General features: G+C 37.4%; 1 protein-coding gene across 1 annotated transcript; it reads right to left on the reverse strand.

The window, feature by feature from the left end:
* Positions 1–11,427: 11,427 nt before the first annotated feature.
* Positions 11,428–16,802, reverse strand: LOC106696261 (ubiquitin-60S ribosomal protein L40-like). The gene is made up of 3 exons (XM_023749836.1): positions 16,765–16,802; positions 11,712–11,833; positions 11,428–11,624 (listed from the first exon to the last, which is right to left on the reverse strand). Exons 1-3 carry the CDS (start codon positions 16,800–16,802, stop codon positions 11,428–11,430), a joined length of 357 nt encoding a protein of 118 aa, XP_023605604.1.
* Positions 16,803–20,508: the final 3,706 nt, after the last annotated feature.

The following is a 20,508-nucleotide window of genomic DNA, read 5'->3' on the forward strand; positions in this document are numbered from 1 at the left end:
GGTTAACTTAGTACTGAAAGGCAACACTATATCCATCACTACAGATATCGATAAGCATACACTTTGTAATATTTTGGGCCACTTGGTAATTTTTACTTTTGTATATTATATTCTTAGTTTAATCCAAAATATATCATACGTTATTTTAAAGTAAATGTAGTTTAAATAAATAGCAAAGGGCTAAGATTAAGGAATTCAAATTTAGGATCCCATTGTTATGTTTCTTTCATGAGATTTCCTTTTGCAAATCTTTAAAGTTTAGTAAAAATACAGCAATATTCTTCTAAAGTATCACTACTGAAATAAGGCAAAATTCTAAACAATCATCATCAATTATTGTAAGTAAATTAAAAGGGGGGAGCCCATGCATCAGATTATAGATAATAGGCCCCAATAAAACCACAAAATGTTAAATGTTAAAAATAGTTAGTAAATGCATGAGATGACAGAAAAAGCCTTGTTTGTTATTTAAATATTTGTACTTTCTTAATGTTAGAGAATGCATAATGATTGTTTCACATGATGATATCGTTGCCATCAAAATTGCTTTTGCTATTTTATCACACCAGTCTCTGAGGCCGATGCTGGGAAAAGAGAACTATATTTAATGATTTATTTGCTTTTTACCCTGCTCACCAGTATGAGCCTCCACTACAATGTGACTTTCTACATTTGAAATTTTGAAAGAAAAACCAAATCATCAAAAAACAAGTTTCTCTCAGTAATTTGCTAAAAATAACTAAAGAGTTGAAATTTTCCTCTTGAAATGTAATACCAGAAATCACAGAAGGAAGTAAGTACAACAGTGGAAGATAAAATAAGAACAAATAAAGAAGCAACAAATAGAAAACAGTAACCAATATGGTAGCTATTAATCCAACTGCTGTTGACTCTTAACAATACGGGTTTGAACTGCACTGGTCCCCTCATACACAGATTATTTTTTCAATAAGTACCTGGACTGTTTTTGATCCGTGGGGTTGGGCTGATGTGGAGAGCCAACTGTATACATTGAGTTACACCATTTTATCTAGGGGACTGCACATTTACATATTTTGGTATCTGCAGGTGCTCCTGGAAACAATCCGGCATTAATGCCCAGGGACAACTTAAGTTTTGGGGAAGTCAAAAGTTATTCATGGATTTTCAACTGTGCAGGGGTCTGTGCCTTTAACTCACCATGTTGTTCAAGAGTCAACTTTATGTCAATAATCACATTGAATGTTGGTGGTCTAAATGCACCAATTAAAAGACAGATATTGTCAGAATGGCTCAAAAATTAAGACCCCATCATCTGTTGTCTATCAGAAACCACTTGGAATATAAAGACACAGATAGATTAAGTGTTAGTATAATGCCACTATATTATATATACATATACACTGTGTGTATGTGTGTAATGTGTGTATGTGTGTGTGCTTGTCCATAGGCTTGCTCGAATACTATGTCACTTAAGTTACTGTAATTTATTTGTGCATTTTTTCTGTGTGTTTTCCATGCCTCAAATCTATTTACCAAGCTCTTTAAACAAATTCTTGTTTTTCTTAATCACTCTTTTTCTTTCTTCTATTATTTTACCTGCTTTTAATTTATTGCCTTTTTACTGCTTTGAAAAGACACATTATTACTAGTTAATTAAATATTGCAATAAAATGTTTCACATGTATGACTTGACAAAGTATACAGCGAATGAGTTACTCCACCCCAATATCAAACTTTAACTCTAATCACCCCTTCATTTTTATTTAATTTTTATCTACTATATTATTTAATTTTTAACTTGTCTTTAAACCTCTCAAAGTGGTTACATTATTATTTTTACAACCTATGTTTTTGCATATAGATGTGTAATATTACTAGTTTATTCTCCCACCATTTTTGCATATCACTCTTTCTTGTGCTTGGTGACATTTGGGTAGTACATGCCCTCACACTTTCTTGCAAATTCTTTAAAGCTAATTTAATTTGCTATAAATTTTAGTTTTCTATTATTTCACTTTAGCAATTTAAAGACATCATTTCATTAATCATGTTGCTTATTTTGTGCTTTCTGGAAGTCTCTGTCAGTTGAATATTAAGAATGCTTTTAAGATTATTTTTCTTCCATTTTCATTATATATATATATCCTATCTAATAAAAGAGAAACATGGTAATTAGCCATAACTTCGCTACCCTTCCCCTTGGCTAATTGGGGCGATATGCAAATTAACTGCCAACCAAGATGGCGGCCGGCAGCCAGGCAACTGACACGACCAGGAGGCTTGCTTGCTCCAGTGACGGAGGAAGCCAACGTTCCCCGCCTGCTGCTGCTGGGCTCTGAGCTGCTCTCTAAGAAACATTGTTACAAATATAGAAGCTAAACAAAACCCCAGAAACCTGCTTTCAGTCAGCCGGGATCTCAGAGCTGGAGTCACAACAAAGTTTCAAATACAGAAGGTAAACAAAGCCCAGAAACCTGCTTTCAGCAGCCGAAGTCTCACAGCTAAAGCCAGCTCTCAGCTCCAGTGACAGCCATAGAAGGTAAATAAATCCCAGAATTAAAAAAAAAAAAAAAGGAAAAAAGGAGATGTTGGGAGCTTCAGTTACCCGCCAGCCTGAAAACGGCCCTCAGCCCCTCATCCAGGCTGGCCAGGCACCCCAGTGGGGACCCCCACCCTGAAGGGGGTGTGACCAGCTGCAAACAGCCATCATCCCCTCATCCAGGCTGGCCAGGCACCCAAGAAGGACCCCAACCCTGATCCAGGACACCCTTCAGGGCAAACCAGCTGGCCCCCACCCGGGCACCAGGCCTCTATCCTATATAGTAAAAGGGTAATATGCCTCCCAGCACTGGGATCAGTGGAGCCACGAGGCCTCCCGAACCTGGGATCAGCAGAGCCGTGAGGCCTCCCAGCACCAGGATCAGCAGAGCCGTGAGGCCTCCCAGCACCAGGATCAGTGGAGCCACAAGGCTTCCTGAACCCGGGATCAGCAGAGCCACGTGGCTTCCTGGCACCGGGAGCAGCGGAGCAGCAAGGCCTCACTGCCCCTGTGTCAAGCAGAGCTGCGAGGCCTCCCAGCACTGGGATCAGGGGAGCCACAAGGCCTCCTGAATCCGGGATCAGTGGAGCCTCAAGGCCTCCCAGCACTGGGATTAGCGGAGCAGCGAGGCCTCTTAGCACTGGGATCAGCGGAGCCACGAGGCCTCCTGGCCCCTGGAGCAGCATGACAGGGGGCAGCGCCCAAACTCCCTGATCGCCCTGTGGCTCTGTGTGTGATGGGGCGGGGCCACAACCTCCCTATCTGCTCTGCTCTGTTCATGAAAGGGGAAGGCGCCCCAACCCCTTGATCGGCCCTGCTCTGTGTGTGACAGGGTGTGGCGCCCCAACCCCCCCATGGGCCCTGCTCTGTGTGTGACGGGGTGGAGCCACAACCTCCCCATAGGTGCTGCCCTGAGTGTGACAGGGGGGAGTGCCCCAACCCCCCAATCGGCCCTACCCTGATTGTGATTGAGGGTGGCATCGCAACCTCCTGATCGGCCCTGCTCTGTGCATGACAGGGGGGAGCTCCCCAACCCTCTGATTGGCCGGCTCTGTATGTGACAGGGGTGGCACCACAACCCCCTGATCCGCCCTGCTCTGTGCGTGACAGGGGGCGGCACCCCAACTCCCCAATCGGCCCTGCTCTGAGCCTGACCAGGAGCTGAGGGGCAGGCACCTAGGGATTGGGCCTGCCCTCTGTCACCTGGGAGTGGGCCTAAGCCAGCAGGTTGTTATCTCCCGAGGGGTCCCAGACTGTGAGAGGGCACAATTGGGGCTGAGGGACACCCCCCCACCACCAGTGCACAAATTTTTGTGCACCGGGCCTCTAGTATATATATATTTGTATATATTGCATGGAGCCTGATTTGCTTCTTCATTGCCAGGTTTCTTACCTTTACCGAGTCTGGAAAAAATTTGGCATTATATTTTTGAAAAGTTTCTCTTTGAAAACTTCTCTATTCTTTCCTAAGGACTCTAAAGGAGTCTGTAAATTCTTTTAAAAAAATATTCTAATTCCAGATCTCATATTATTTATTTTTAGTATGGTTTGTTGAGCAATAAATTTAAAATTACATATTATATTATGTTTTGTTAGAGAATAGATGTTTATTTGATAATATTTTGAAATTTAGTTTTATGTAATCAAAAATAAAGACTGCTTTTGTGATCTGATGTTTAGAATATTATCATTTTGCATTAGCAGTCAGCTGGTCTATTTTTCTAAAAGATGTGCTTATTTCTAAGTCATACTAGTAAGAGAGTTGGCTTGTTATTCTATTTTCAAACAGGAGGCACCACTGGAACTTCTTCATTCATGTTAAATTGCATATAATCCCTACTGTATTTTCTCTTTTTAATTACTGATTTTCTAACCTAAAGGTATGCTGAATTGATCTGCAGGAATTTTTATCAGACAAATTCAATATGCTGATTTGGTGCTGATCATACTAAGAAAAGTTTATATACTTACTATAATGCATGTTATCTCCTTACAATAATTAATGTTTTCTTGCTTTGTGACTTCAACCAACCATCATTTATGAGTACTAGTTAAATATATGTTAAAAACTGTGCTCTGTCCGGCTGGCATGGCTCGGTGGTTGATTCTCGGTCAGGGCACCTGCCTCAGTGTGGGGCATGCAGAAGGCAGCCAAATATGTTTCTCTCTCTCATCATTGATGTTTCCATCTCTATCTCCCTTCCTCTCTGAAATCAACAAAACTATAATTTAAAAAAAAAACTGTGGTAGATTATTGTTCAGAAAATGCTTCCTCCGATCTCCTACCTCTGATATTTCCTTATTGTATCAGTTTAGTCTTATCATGTGTTTCAGTTTCCTGTTGTGTACTTTTTTGTTGTTGTTTTTTTCAGTTATTTTACAGTGTTCCTCCTGATATTTCCAGTACCCAAGCACATGCATTGTCATTACAATATCATTGACTATGTTCCCTCTGCTGTGTGTTACATCCCATGCTGTGACTATTTTGCAACTACCAATCTGTACTTCTCAACCCTTCCCCTTTGTACCCAGTCACCTAATCCCCTCCCCTCTGTCAAATTTTTCATTTTTAATATATCTCTGCTGTCATTTTGAATAATTCCCTAACAACTACCTTCAAAATTACTGATTGTTTTAGCTGCTATTAATCCATTTCAAGAGTGCTTATAGTATTTCAATTCTTTTTCTTTAATGTTCAAATGGGGATGTTTTTATTTTTCGATAATTTTTTTCTAGGTGTGTGTATTCTTTTAAGTTTTCTATTTTCACTGTTTTTTTTATCCTTATAGTTTTATGCTTTTATTGCTTTGATCATTTTAAAGATATTTGATTTATTTTATTATTTTGATTTAGTTCTATTATCTCAAAATTCTGACTTCTTTTTGTGAAAGCTGGTGACACTTTGTTGATTTATTTGTGTTGTGATTTATTTTTAATTGCAAGCTCCTCTGTAGTGAAGCTTGAATTTTTTCTCCATTGAATTCCATCGAGCCTGGATTAGAAGAGGGTAGCTATAGAGTGGTGTTACACATTTCCAAAGTTATCACCGGGCCAAGACAACTTTTCACTAATATCTTGGACTGAGGAGTTTTGCAGCACACAGTATATTGCATTCATACTCCGTATCACCAGAGGCATGGGAAAAAATGCCATTGTTTTTGAAAAGCATAGTTATCATATTAAAATGTGCTATTTATTATGTTATATAAAAGTTTATTGTTGTCTTAAAATAAGTTAACATATTTATAACTGACACCATGCAATTATAAAGGATCATGAGACTTTCTGCTATAATGGCTAGCATCCTAAAGAGAAGAGCTAACAAGTGTTGTCATGGATGTGAAGAAAAAGAAACCCTTTTGCACTGTTGGTAGAAAAATAAATTGATACTATTAAAAAGGTATGTGGGCCTTAGCCAGTTTGGCTCAGTAGACAGAGCATTGGACTGCAGACTGAAGGGTCCCGTGTTTGATTCTGGTCAAGGGCACATGCTCAGATTGTGGGCTCCATCCCCAGTTGGGGGCGTGCAGGAGGCAGACGATCAATGATTCTTTCTCATCATTCATGTTCCTATCTCTCTCTCCCTCTTCCTTCTTCTCTGAAATCAATAAAATATGTATTTTTTAAAAGGTTAAAAACAGAACCAACATATGATCTAACAATCCCACTTCTGGGTATATACACAAAGGAAATGAAAATAATATCACTAGATATATACATTGTTGCAGCATTATTTACAATATCCAAAAGATGGAAACAACCTAAGTGTTCTTGAATGGATGAATATATAAAAAAGATGTGATGTGTGTATATATTGATATATTACACAACAATGAAAATAAGGACATTATGCCATTTGTGACAACATAGATGGAACTTGAGGACATTAGACTAAGTGACATAAGTCAGATAGATAAAGACAAATAATGTTGATGCCACTTGTATGTGGAATTTAAAGAAACAAAAAACTCATAGAAACAGAGTAAGTAGTGGTTACCAGGGATCAGAGATGAGAAAAATCAAGAGATGTTGATCATAGGGTACAAAATTCTAGGGATATACTATTAATGTAAAGATAATGATTATAGTTAAAAATAATGTATTATAATACTTGACAGTTGCTAAGAGAGTAGATCTAAATGTTCTCACTACAAAAAAAGAAATAGTAGTTAAGTGACATGATACAGGTGTTAGCTAATGCTAGGTGATAATCATTTTTTAAAATATATTTTTATTGATTTCAGAGATGAAGGGAAAGGGAGAGAGAGATAGATACATCAATGATAAGAGAGAATCATCGATCAGCTACCTCCTGCACACCCCCTACTGGGAATCAAGCTAGCAACCCAGGTATGTGCTCTGACTGGGAATCAAACCGTGACCTTCTGGTTCATAGATTGGTTGATGCTCAACCACTGAACCACACTGGTCAGGTGGTGATAATCATTTTTAAATACATAAATGTATTAAATTAACATGTTCTACACCTTAAATTAGCACGGTGTTATTTCAATAAACCTGGAAAAAATAAACTCAGATAAAAGATAATGGATATTTTAAATGTTTCTCAATTTTAATTTCTATTATGATAAATCTTAATATATATAAACTATATGAACAAAAGTTATTCGGTGGTTTTTACTGTTAAGGGGATAAAAGATTCTTAAGACCAAAATTAGACTAACCTGCATTCCTTAAGACAAATAAATCTAGTAATCTCCTTATAGAGAGGACATTACAGCATAAAGCTACAACATAAACCTTTCATTCCAAATCCACTAATGAAACTTTTACATTTTATATGGGTATCAGAAAAAGAAAGTGAGGATCTCAAAGAATAATAGTTCCTATTAGAGGTTCATTAGAGTTTTTGTATAGCCTTGATCACCTGACCAGGCTTGCGAGTTAGTGAAAGGGGGGAATAAACAGCTGGATTATTGCTGGTAACTCTTTAGTTGTATATATGAAATGTGTTCACAGTAAGTGTTAACGGAAGAGATTGAAGAAAATGATTACTGAAGGTGCTCAAACAAAGCATGGGAGCATATAATTTTATTTGTGCAGCAACCGATAAGATAAAATCAAGGGTGAACAAAACTCCTTTCACAATGCTGTGGTCAATCATTAAACATGAAATGAGTTTCTGAACTCAACCTGTTTGCATTCAAATGATGAGAGAAATCATAATTTAAATAAAGAAGAAATTATAAGGTAAGTAATACTGATGTGGAGTATAAAATATTTTTTGCATTTATATGATCATCTAAATGCCTAAATAATTATAAAAAGTATTGATTCATAAATGAAGTAGGATTACTAGCAAAGTTTCCTTCAATGTATGTTTTTTTTTAATTTAAGGGATAGTTTTTCTGGATAAGAATTGTTGAGAAATCAGGGTATAGCAAGAATATAATTGTTGCTAATCTTTTCATTGTTGAGGATCTTGGTTTGAAACTCTTAAAAATGAAACTGAAATGATATTGTCAAGGTCAGAATTTGGCTTCAACCTGAAACAATGTGAACTCAAAGAAAGAAGAGGGTGAAATAGAAACTTTAGAAACACAGATAACTGCAGGCATTTTAGCCCCAAGTAGAGTAGGCCGTTGAAAAAGAGTAATTAGTGAGAGTGAGTGCTGAACCCTGGAGAAACCAGTGGTGAGATGAATAAAGTCCTTATTATAGATCCATCAATTCAGATTTTCTCATCTTCCAGTTTATGAAACTAGCTTTCATTTTTAATGCATACACTCATTTCCGATGGTTCTAGCATTTTCACATATAATTTCAAATTCAGAAGCTCTAAATGTGACACCAGGTGCCACAGTGAATCTATCATTTTAATAATATTTAAAGTACATTCATAAGCTCATTGATATTATAATCATTCTTTGTATATTTATGTGCTAGATTTTACTATAGATAAAAAAATATATATACCAGAAAATGTTGGCTAAATCTTTGCCTTCAAGAGTTTATGTTCAGTAAGAGAAAATAAAATGACAATTATCATTCAACATGCAGTGTGGTAATAACTATGAGACATGAAGTCCCTATTTTATGCATTTAGTATAAAATATTGATAAAAATAATATTAGCTGTCAATGTGATCTTGTTAAATTAAAGATATAGAATCAAGCAAAGTAACTCTATCTGCTACAGAAAACATCTAGGAAAAAAAGACATTTTTTCCTACAAAAGTAAAAAATGAACTGCAAGCCAATAGATGTAACCAGATAACAGAACCTGATAACAGAAGTTAATAGCAGAGCCTAAAAGGAAAATAAAAGAAACCTAAGGTAATTCCAATAGAACAGCTGTGGTCAAACAGTTGGAAGCAGACATTTAATAAATTGGAATTCTGGAGGTTCTTGTGGATTGCTTAGAGGGTATAATAAAATAGAAAATTTGGTAGACACATTTACATTACTTTTGGTGGAATTCTGAGTTCATGTTGTACCTATTTTCTGGGTCTCTGAGAATTACCTTAATCCAGGAGACACATGAATTTGATCATTTTATCTGACCTCTTACCTTTCTAAAAGAGATTTTTAAAATGAAGTGTTACCAAAGTCAGGAGAGTAGTAGAATTTCCCATCATTATTTGGTGAGGCACAGCTTCAGCACGCCTATGATATAATCAGGTTGCTAGGAATTGTGGAGAATAATTCAGGAGAAGACATCTACAATACCCTTTTAACAATAAACATTCATTTAAAAAAAACACTGCAGCCCCGGCCGGGTGGCTCAGTTGGTTGCAGCATCATTCCGTACACCAAGAGCTTTTGAGTTCAATTCCCAGTCAGGGTACATACCTAGGTTGCAGGTTCTATCCCTGGCCAGGTTTCTTACAGGAAGCAAGCGATTGATGTTTCTCTCTCTTACTCTCTTTTTAAAATCAATAAGCATATCCTAGGGTGAGGATTAAAAAACATACACACACACAACACAGCAGAAATGTTGGATGATGATATGGAGTTAAATACAAATTAGGCACCACAGATAATACATACTATTGATAGTGTCCAAGAAGAAAGCACAATATTTTCTTTTTAAGTGAACAAGGTAGATTATGATAAAAGATTACTTTTAAAGTCACAGATGAGGGCGAGATTCCAAGGTTATTGTTTTTCCCAAGTGTCCTCAGGCAAGTGCTATATTCCTTCTGGCTCTCAATTTTTCAACTATACGGAAAATGTATTTTCCCTTGCACAGCCTTTTTCATTGAATTTTTTTGAGGATCAAATGATAAAACATATGAACTAAACAGAACTATAAAAGATTAAATGAGCATCTGTATTTTAATATACTTGCTTAGGAACATAGTGTGAGAAAAAAATTAGGAAAACACTAATGGAAGGAAAACAGGACATATTCTGTAACATATAGTTTGATTTTGAGGGTATTTCTTATTTACAATCACAGTGCTTTAGTTTTATATTTTATTACCTCTTCAAAAAAATTCCCATTTTTACTCAGAGTTAAAATCTGCAGTTTATACTTTTGATGTTGGAGTAATATAATTTAACAATGAAAAGAAACTTATTTATGGTGAAAGACTTACTTACATTTCAATATTATATCATAAAATTGTTAGGCTTTCTCTAAATACTTTTGCAACTTTATGTCATATATATATATATATATATATATATATATATATATATATATATATGCCTAAGCGACAGTCTGACCGTCCGACCGGTAGCTATGGCATGCAATGACCACCAGGAGGCAGATGTTCTGACTGGAAGCTGTGACACACACTGACCACCAGGGGGCAGGTGCTTAATGCAGAAGCTGCCGAGCTGTGGTGACTTGGCAGCTGCGGTTCTCAGGTAATGCACCTGGAACCAGAGAGGAAGGAGACCAATTCCAGGGTGCATCACACAAGAACCGCCCTCTTGCAATCTGGGACCCCTTGGGGGGATGTCAGGGAGCCGGTTTCAGCCTGATACCCACAGACCAGGCCAAGGGACCCCAGACTGAGGGCCTGTAGTTAACATATAAAGTGGAGTCTAATTTAGTAAGTTACCATTAACAATATGACTGTCATCAGACTGGAAATTTCTACTGGTGAAAACTAGCACATTCTCTCCCCAAAGGCTGGCTTATATAGAAATTCAAATTATAATCAATTGTTTGCTTGGGCAACTCTGAAGCAGGAAAAGAGGAATATTCTAACTTGAATATTTACTGGCAATAGACCAAGATGATGAGAATCATTCACTGTTATGTTGGAGATCATCTATCTCAAAATTTCCTAAATGATATTGCAATGGGCTGATAAAAGTGATATGCTCTGTAAACCATAATGTGTAATAAATTAATTCTAGAAATGTGTTTCCTCACTGCAGGACTTCTCACAGTTTTTAATGTGCCAGTGTTTTTCTTGATGTCTCAGTGGGAAATCTCATAAGCTCTGTTTCCAAAACAGATTCAGGGGTAGGGGGTACAGCGATCTGATATCTTCCTGTACTAGAGATCCAGAAAGACCAGATTTAGACATTATAATACTCAAAAGGCTCCAGATACTTTTCTCAAGATGTGTGGACATCTCTTTTGAGATGTGTGACATGCCCAACAAGTACAATCAATCAGTGAACTTCAAACTAGCGAGAATATAAGCAGAAATTAACTCCCTGGATTGTTAACTGTGGCAATGGTATGCGAGAGCTACCAAGGACACAAGAATGGAACAGACATAGAGGAAAGCAAACTTGGAACAGGAAGAAAAGAAAACCAAGTTCTGATGATTAGCACTGGAATCATAGGTCAAGCAGTGTCTGAAGTCAACTATACTTTTTTTCCAATCAACACAAGAGAAACTTTATTGAGGCTCATGGTCACAGGGTTCAGAGTTCAGGTAGAAGGCTTCCCTGTGGACCCAAGGAGGTAGTAGAGGGGCCTTATTTGACCTCCTTCTTAGGGCACAGGTTGTTGGTATGGTCACACTTCTTCTTGTGGAAGTTGACAGTACGTGGATGCAGGTGGGAGTAACCCTTGTGACAGATCATCTTATCACAGTTGTACTTCTGGGCAAGCTGGTGGAGGGCGGGTTTGATGATACCACCCCTCAGACGAAGCACCAAGTGCAGGGTGGACACTTTCTGAATGTTGCAGTCTGTGAGAGTGCGGCCATCCTCTAGCTGTTTGCCCACAGAAATCAGACACTGCTGTTCAGGTAGGATGCCTTCCTTGTCTTGGATTTTAGCTTTGATATTCTCAATGGTGTCACTGGGCTCAACCTCAAGGTTGATGGTCTTGCCAGTCAGGGTCTCTCTCTCTCTCTTTCCCCTCCCGCTCCTAAACCAACTTGAAACCCAAATAACCTTTACTAACAAGGGCAAAATTAGAAGAGGTTCCTCAACTTTAGTCAATGGCTGATATTTTGTACATATTAATAACCCTTAAAATTACCACATTCTTTATACATGTAAGTTATATCCTATATAATAAAAGGATAATGTGCAAATTGACCCTAACAGTGGAATGACCTGTGGCTATGATGCATACTAACCACCAGGGGGTAGATGCTAAACACCTAAACACAGGAGCTGCCCCCTGGTGGTCAGTGCACTCCCACAGGGGGAGCTCCACTCAGTCACAAGCCCTAAGGATGTCCGACTGCAGGGAGCAGGCTTAAGCTGTCAGTCAGACATCCCCCAAGGGCTCCCAGGCTGCCAGAGGATTGTCTGACTGCCAGCTTAGGCCTGATCCCTCGGGGAGTGAGCCTAAGCCCTAAGCCAGCAGGTGGACATCCCCTGAGTGGTTCTGGACTGTAAGAGGGCACAGGCCGGGCTGAGGGGACCCCCCCCCCAAGTGCATGAATTTTCATCCACTGGGCCTCTAGTATTATATATAAAGACAATACCTTGGGACATGTTTTGCTCTTACCATCTAGCTCATTGAGGTGATTTATTTTATCTCTGCTCTGACTCAATATGTATTTGTTTTAGATTTATTAATCAAGGGATTTTGTTTATTTGCAAGTTTTCCTCATTTTTTCCCCTCTGTACTACTGCATTTGAAGCATAATAATGAATCCAATGAAATAGTTCTGACCAGCTATTTTTATGAAAATCTCTCTGACTCAGTGGGGTGCTTTTTGCTATTAGGACTGCAGCACATAGTATCTGTAAACTAAGCACACCCAACAGTATCTGGCACCTAATAGGCTTGGAGGCTGTTGGATTTCATCCTAGAAAAAGTAGTCAATCTGCTATTTTCTATTGCTATGGGTATTGCTCTCTTTGGACTGCACATGTGCTCAAAAATTTGGTCTGCCAGTCCCTCTCCCCCTCTCTCCAAGAAAAGATGTTCCTACAGTGAGTGATGTTTTTAAGAAATAAATATGTTAAAATTGTTAATAACTGATACACTATTATGTTGAGGAGACAGAGGGAAGCTAGACAGACAGGGACTGGTACCAGGGGGGTGGGAATAAAGCCAGGGAATCCAACTATGTGGAGTTACTAAGGCACCCCAACTGGGCTTGGAAGGGAGGGCATGCTGGAGAGACATGAGCTTTAAAATATATGAGTGTTGCTGAGACAGACGATGTACAGATTACCAATCACAAGACAGTGAGGCGTATAACCATTCCCAAGAATGTTATCAAGGCAGAATTCGTTGAAAAGACCAATCAGTGAAAATATTTTCTTGGAGGTGGAAAATATGGAATGCCCTAAACTTAAATCTGAACTCTAGTTAATTATAAGTTTAATTAACTGGATGTAGTAAGAATTAGAAAGAAAAAGGCTGATTATCCCATGTCTTATGGCAATAAAATGTATATTCATTATTAGCCTTAGAACGTATTAACTGGAACTGCTAAGGCTTAGCTTGTCCTTAATGGTTTTAAACAATAGTGTTACATATTTCTATGTACTATTACCCCAGATGCCACATATTATGGAAGCAGAATGACATTGTCATTTAGGTCTAACAAGTAAAAAAATAAAAATAAAAAAGTAAACTTGACAGAATTTTATTCCTCATAGAGCAGTTAAAAAATACCTTTCATTTATCCTGCATTTTCCACACATTGGTGTCTTTCTTAACTCTAACCCCTCAAGGTTGGCAGAGACTGTAATTTTGCTTAATAGAGATATATCGCTCATGAGGCATGATTCTTCTCAGTACAAAATCATGATTCTACCAATCACAAGGAGCTGCTTTGTGACACTTAGAGAAGCACTTCATTTCCAGAAGGTGGTGCTCTAGAATAGTTGGAAACAGGTTTGCTTCCAACTGAAACAAAGCAGACCTCCATTCATTAGCATCCAAGTTAACTGAAATTCTAAAACACAGAGTCCATGTTCAAACCAAAAAAAAAAATGCCCTGCTTCCCTTTCTTTGATAACATTTAAAACTCTAAATCTATTTTCTATGCCGGTGACCTAACTTATTGTCTGGGAAAATTAGCAACACAATTGTTTAGAAATTGCAGCATTAAAACAAAATAGACAAAAACATAAGGGGACTTGATAGAAAAGTAAGCCAGTATTACATAACACTGTATTATTTCTGTTTTGCCTTTTAATAAAGTTCATTAATAATTAAATGAACATTTGAAGCCATGCAATTGTATTATATGCAAAATCAGATAGTTATGGAAACTTGTATCTCCCTATGCTTACTAAGAATATATCTGAAATTATAAAAACCTTGGCCTATAAAAAGCATATGGAGAAGCTGAAAAAAGAGTAGAAATTTAAAAGAGACATAAAAAAAAATTCTTCAGTGGAGAAAGGACAATTTTGCCTAGTGAAAATGTACGTGGAATTATAGAGGTAATAAAGTTTGACTACAATAAATTGATCCATTTTCTATGCAGAGACAGATGGGGAACATTTGTGATTTTGCCTGAGATTGTAAATATTTCCAGCACATTTTTATTTCTGTCAGCAATAAGAATTTATTCAATGGTCAAAAGTAAACCGTATGTAGAATGCCAAAGTCCACTTAAACTGTAAACTAATAATTTTCTGAAAGAATTGGAAGTCTTAGTCATAATCATTTATATCCTGAGAGCTACTTGTCTATTTGAGTATTGTTGTTTACCAGTTGTTATAATATGCAAACCACTAATGCATCTTTAAAATAAATAACTGTAAGTATGTGAAATTATAGGCTGACTTGAGATAAATGATGTAAAATGTATTTTGTGCAGCACTTAGTATCACAAATGCATCAATGCATCTCACTCTTACTTTACTAAGGTTTTACATAGTTTAAAATAGTTGACGAGATCAAGAATAGAGTCCCCTCAAACATTTAAATACTAGAGGCCTGGTGCACAAATTCGTGCACCAGTGGGGTCCCTCGGCCTGGCCTGAAGAATTGGGGTGAAACTGCTCTCCAACATCCCCCGAGGAGTCCTGGATTATGAGAGGGCACAGGCCAGACCAAGAGACCCCACCAGTGCACGATTGGGGCTGGGGAGGGACATGGGAGGTTGGCCAGCCAGGGAGGGACTACGGGAGGGCTCCAGGACATGTCCAGCCCATCTCGCTCAGTCCCGGCTGGACCCAGCAGCAAGCTAAACTACCTGTCAGAGCGTCTGCCCCTAGTGGTCAGTGCACATCATGGTGAGCAGTTGAGCGACCTTAACATATCATTAGTATATTACCCTTTGATTGGTTGAGCAGCCTACCAGTTGACTGAACACTTAGCATATTAGGCTTTTATTATATAGGATGCATGCTGTTGTATTAAGTCTGTCTTTCTTGAAATATGTACCAAAAATGTTTGGATTATTCAAAATTAATTATCTGTTGTCTTGGTTAAATTACAACTTCTCTGTAGTGTCAGTTCACAATGCATTTTAGAAATATATACCACACCCATTTGTAAGGATTTGGATGGATGCTTGTATTAAACCAGTAACTAACTTATCTGAAGGGAGGAAAACAGAGGGGGACAAGATTACTTGTGACCCTTTGGCAATATTAATATCTCTACTAATAAACCATATCTAAATGTAATAAATCCTATTCAAATTTTTAAATATGTGAATTACATTTATTTTTCTTTAAACTTGTCCTCAATTTGAGTTGTTTATACAAAATGGATATAAAGAAAATTCAGTTACAAAGCTATAAAATGCAACTCTTTCAGATATTAACATCTGAAATTAAGTAGACCAAATATTCAAATTCAAATCAATGTTTCCAGTTCTCAGACAAATGTAGACATACATTACAAAATTTTCTAAGCAGGGTATAACTACTTATGTACAGGCCACAATTGCAGATAGAACTAACACAGTATACATTCCTGACTCTCAATTTTGCTCAAAGATTGAGGTGAGGAGAGATCATTATATTTTAATCAAACTCAACATAATTATTCACTGTGTACATTTAATTATAAGATAAAATGTAACATCTTAAATAAATTTTATATTTGCTATGTACCAGTACAGACTCTTTTGCCAATAGGGTACTAATTGGGAAAGTTTAAGAAAAAAATGATGAGCGTCTATTCTCCCCCAGATGATATATTTTTTTAGAACTTCAAACTCATCTTTACTTAAGTCAATGTTACCTACAATGTGTATGTTAATAAAAAATTAGGATAATCATTATATTAAAAATTTAAGATTGTAATTACTCTGAAATTATATCACTTGTGAAGAGACATATTTTTTCAAAGATTATTTTATTTGATCCTAAAATACCCATAGATGATTGATTTGGAATACATTATTCTATCTTTAAAGAGAGGCTAATCAACCAAAATGGGATGTCAAAAAAATGTAAGTAAAAATTAATCTGTTATGGGACTATCAGTTCTGGCCATGATAGAGTAATTTTCATCAAATGTACAATTATGCTGTGTATAATTGCAAAATTGGACAAAATTGGAAAACATAGAACTCAGGAGTGTGATCATTAACTGGAAGCAAATACATAAAAATGAGGTCTACTTTGGATTGTTCTGTCTTTTTGTTAAGAATCACTGTCTAATTTAAGAAGTGGCGTCCAAACACAGAACAGCAACTCCTTGAGTAAAAGAAATAAAGATTGGATTTCTGGGCCACCAAGGTAACATCAATGATGAGAGAGAATCATTGATTGGCTGCCTCCTGTTATTTGTAGGGAAGGGTACCAGAGAGAAGGTAGCTGGACAGAGAACTCTTCCAATCTGAGTCAGTGTCCTCTCGAGTCTTTGTTCAAATGTTAAGCTCTCCATGCAGGGAGAGACACTTCAGACTGGCACACTGCTACAAAGCTACAAACCCATCAAAGGTTCTGGGCAGAGCAGTGCTGGACCACATTATCGACTTCCCCAGCCAGAAAGGAAAAGCCTTATTGAATACCAGAGGAATTCAGTTGAAACTCCAGAATTGCCAGGGCTCAGGAACAAGGCTGATCTATCCCCTACTGTAACCAAGCCCAATATGATCAAGCTGAGCCACTAATAAAATCACTTGCAGGCCAGAAGCCAAATTAAAGAGTCTTCACAGTCTCCTGCCATAGTAGAGAATATCTATGAAGGAGGAACTCATCTGAGGGGGTAGAATTTAGAACAGTAATTGTGTCTAGGAGCAGAAGTGGGGATTTCTTGGGAAAGGCATGATGCCATTTTCCCTGGGAAAATGAAAATGACCGATATCTGGACAGGGCTCTGGGTTAAACAGGTATAGGTATTTTTCAAAACTCATCAAACTATACACTGAAGACCTATACATTTCACTGTATGTAAACTATGTTTTAAAAAATAACATATTCAAACAAAATAATAGAAAAAGGGAGGCGTTTAAAAAATGTGTTTAATTTTTTTATGAGACAATATAGAAATTTTATTCCTTGCTGTATTTATTTGGCTCCAGAGGACAACAAAATGAGTAAAGGAATAAAGGTCAATAATTTAAAAAAAACGTTTTTGTGAATGCATATATTTAGTAGAAACAATGTAATAAGGGTGTTCTAATACAAATAGGCCCAGCACCAGGATCAAGATCTATTGACAATGAAATCTTAAAATAAACATATTGGTGCTTAGTATGTTCAAAAAGCAAGAGGACGTGAATAAAACACTGACTCTATAGTATAACAGGAAAGTAAAAATATATACGTGCAAATTGTAATACAAGGCAGGAAGTGATACAGCATGGGGCAAAAGTAGGTTTACAGTTGTGTGTCTACAAATCACAGTTTATTCTTGTAGTATCATTTATTAATTATTGTATAATTTCCATACAAGCAACTGTAAATCTCCTTTTGCCTCACCCTGTATATGCCTCAAAATTTGTTGAGATAAAAAGTAATGCAATTTCAGAACAACAGAAGATATTAAGAATGGTTTTATCTGAATAACTTAAACCCCAAAAGGTAAAAATAGACTCACAAGGAAAATAGCCTTCAGGTGTCCATGGCCACTGTATTCTGTGGTTGTAGCTCAATGATCCCCAAAGCCTGAAAGTATTCACGTATATCTCAAATGTCCACAATATAATTCCAGTTTATCACTATCCTTATGTTCAAATTCTAATTATGGATGGTACAGTAAAGCATAACAATTAGTAAATCAACTTAGCCAAAAGCCAATCTGTTAACTTCAACAAATTTTCTTTTAATATATTTTTATTGATTTCAGAGAGGAAGGGAGAGAGAGATAGAAACATCAATGATGAGAGAGAATCATTGATCGGCTGCCTCCTGCACACCCCACAATGGGGATCAAACGCCCAATCCAGACATGTGCCCTGACTGGGCATCAAACCATGATGTCCTGGTTCATAGGTTGATGCTCAACCATTGAGCCACTCTGGCTGGGCAACAAATGTTCTTTAACTTTCAAGAGGGTTGTTAGCCACATGTTGTCTTCTGATCTCAACTCCTTAAGCTTCATATCTCAGCTCTACTCTCCCCCTGGCAACCCTATGAGCCATAGGCAGTGAGAATTTTCTCATGCTGCTCCAAAGAGAAAAAGTGCATATTAAGCTTGGATTTGAGAAACACAAGCAATTTACTCTAATCAATTTAAGGATGGGGGAGGAATATTTGTATTTTTTTAATGTAGAGGAATTTTCTCAGCCTGTCTTATTAAGCTGAGAAAAAGTCTAAAATCCATTTAAAATCAATCCTCTATTTTTTTGTGTGCACTTTGTACTCTAAACATTAAATTTACATACACTTAATGATCTAAGATAGTTTTTAGTTGCAATTGCTTTCTAGAATGGATTATCTAGACTTTATAAGATCACATTTCAAGTTAGTCCATGTATGACCATTATTTCTCAGCTTTATACCAAACTATCTGAAAATATAGTCTAACATGTGAGCCTATGACAGAATATTTATTGGAATCACTGTAATAATTACTGGCCTCAACATTCAATAGATAAATTCTTTACTGTAAATATTTTCTGAAAAATAATTATTTGAGAAAAATTAAATTTTTATTCTAACTTTGTGGAATATCAATATTTTGTACTATTCATATAGAAATAGTTTGAATCTCTGATCCAAATTTTTAAGTAATGTAAGATTTTAAGACAAAGAATCATTTGAATCTATGTAAACTGTGCTTATGTTGTTTTAATCCAAACTCAAGATACCCAAAATATAGCAGTGTAAACAAAAATAATTCTCTCTCCCTCTCTTCCTTATATCTAAGATAAAGATAAGAATCGGCACTTCAGTTTTGTCATCCTTGGTACTCTATTCATTACCATCTGCTGTGTGTGTGTGTGTGTGTGTGTGTGTGTGTGTGTGTTTGGAGAGGGGCAGACGGGAGGGTGAACATGAAGTCCTATTAAGGGCACAACGGGGAGAATCACATATCACTTCTTTTCACATATCATTGAATAGAACTAGTAACTTGCCCACATCTAGTTGAAAAGTAAGCTGGGAATGTGGCCTTTGACTGGATGGCCATCTACTGTCAGAGCTGAAAACTTGCAGTCCACTCCCAAATAAAGTCCCATTCAAAAAAATGGAAGAGTACAGTATTTTAGTAGTAAGTATAGCCAGCTTCCAAAAAAATTGAAAGAATAGGAATAGCAGAGCTGTCCTGTTCAAAGCAATAATCAAATCCTACCAGATAGGAATTTCAAACATTCCCTGCTAAGGCATTTCCTTGGTAAAATCCTGATTGTATTATCAGAGAGTAATTCCTTTGTCCCTTGTCATTTATGGTTCCTGTTTTCTTGACTTTGGGATATTTCTTTTTGTTACTTCTACTCTCATAGAGACTGGTTTGCTTGTGACCACCCTGATTTATGCTCATGAATTCTTTGTTCTAAAAACTTCTTAAGCATGTGGGGTCTCTGACTCATACATTCAGGGTACCATACATATGTATGCATTACATTTGACTATCTTCTCTTGCTAATCTATCTCATATCTGTTTGATTATTAGGCCAGCCAGAAGAACCTTGAGGGTGGAGGAAAGTTTGTTAGTCCTGCACAGTGGCTCGGGGAGCAGGATAAACTCACTGGCTGGAACTCTGCACTTCGCCACACGGTGCAGCAGACGAGGAGATCCTGGGGCCTCTGACACAGGCCAGCAGAAGGTAAGGGTTCTTACCCCGCCACACATACTCAGGTTTCTCTGCAGGATCCAGTGGGAGCAGAGACTGTGAGAATCCTTTTCTTTTTTCAAAATTTTGATCATCAGAAGAAAATATTTGTGAAACTAGTGATTTTTGATGACCTGGTATGAGTATTCATGAGTTTGTTTGTTTTTGTCTTTGTCTTGTTTCTCCCCCTTTATCTTGTTGTAAGTCCTGAATAGTTGGCCTTATGCTAGTGAGAATATTTTCTCTCTGGCTTCTACCATCCAGGGTGCACTTGCCAAGGTTCCCCTTGCTCTCTATCCGGCCATGAGAGACTCTCCAGGGAGATTTCTGTGTCTGTCTTGTTCCTCCCAGACATGGTCTCAAGGGGGGAAAGCATGTGATTGCCCGTGTGATGGGACAGCTGTTTAAACACAGGGCCCCCCTTCTTTCTAAGGCTAACTCTGGGAAGACACTTTAT

This window comes from Myotis lucifugus, unplaced genomic scaffold (assembly GCF_000147115.1).
Source record: "Myotis lucifugus unplaced genomic scaffold, Myoluc2.0 scaffold_10, whole genome shotgun sequence".
Lineage (NCBI taxonomy): Eukaryota > Metazoa > Chordata > Mammalia > Chiroptera > Vespertilionidae > Myotis > Myotis lucifugus.

What these genes read in the sequence shown, in the direction of transcription:
- LOC106696261 (XM_023749836.1), bottom strand. Translation starts at nt 16,802, where the DNA reads ATGTGGTCCAGCACTGCTCTGCCCAGAACCTTTGATGG. An exon ending in CTGCCCAGAACCTTTGATGG is followed by an intron (nt 11,834 to 16,764) that starts GTTTGTAGCTTT and finishes TTGGGTTTCAAG; the next exon opens with TTGGTTTAGGAGCGGGAGGG. An exon ending in TAAAATCCAAGACAAGGAAG is followed by an intron (nt 11,625 to 11,711) that starts GCATCCTACCTG and finishes ACATTCAGAAAG; the next exon opens with TGTCCACCCTGCACTTGGTG.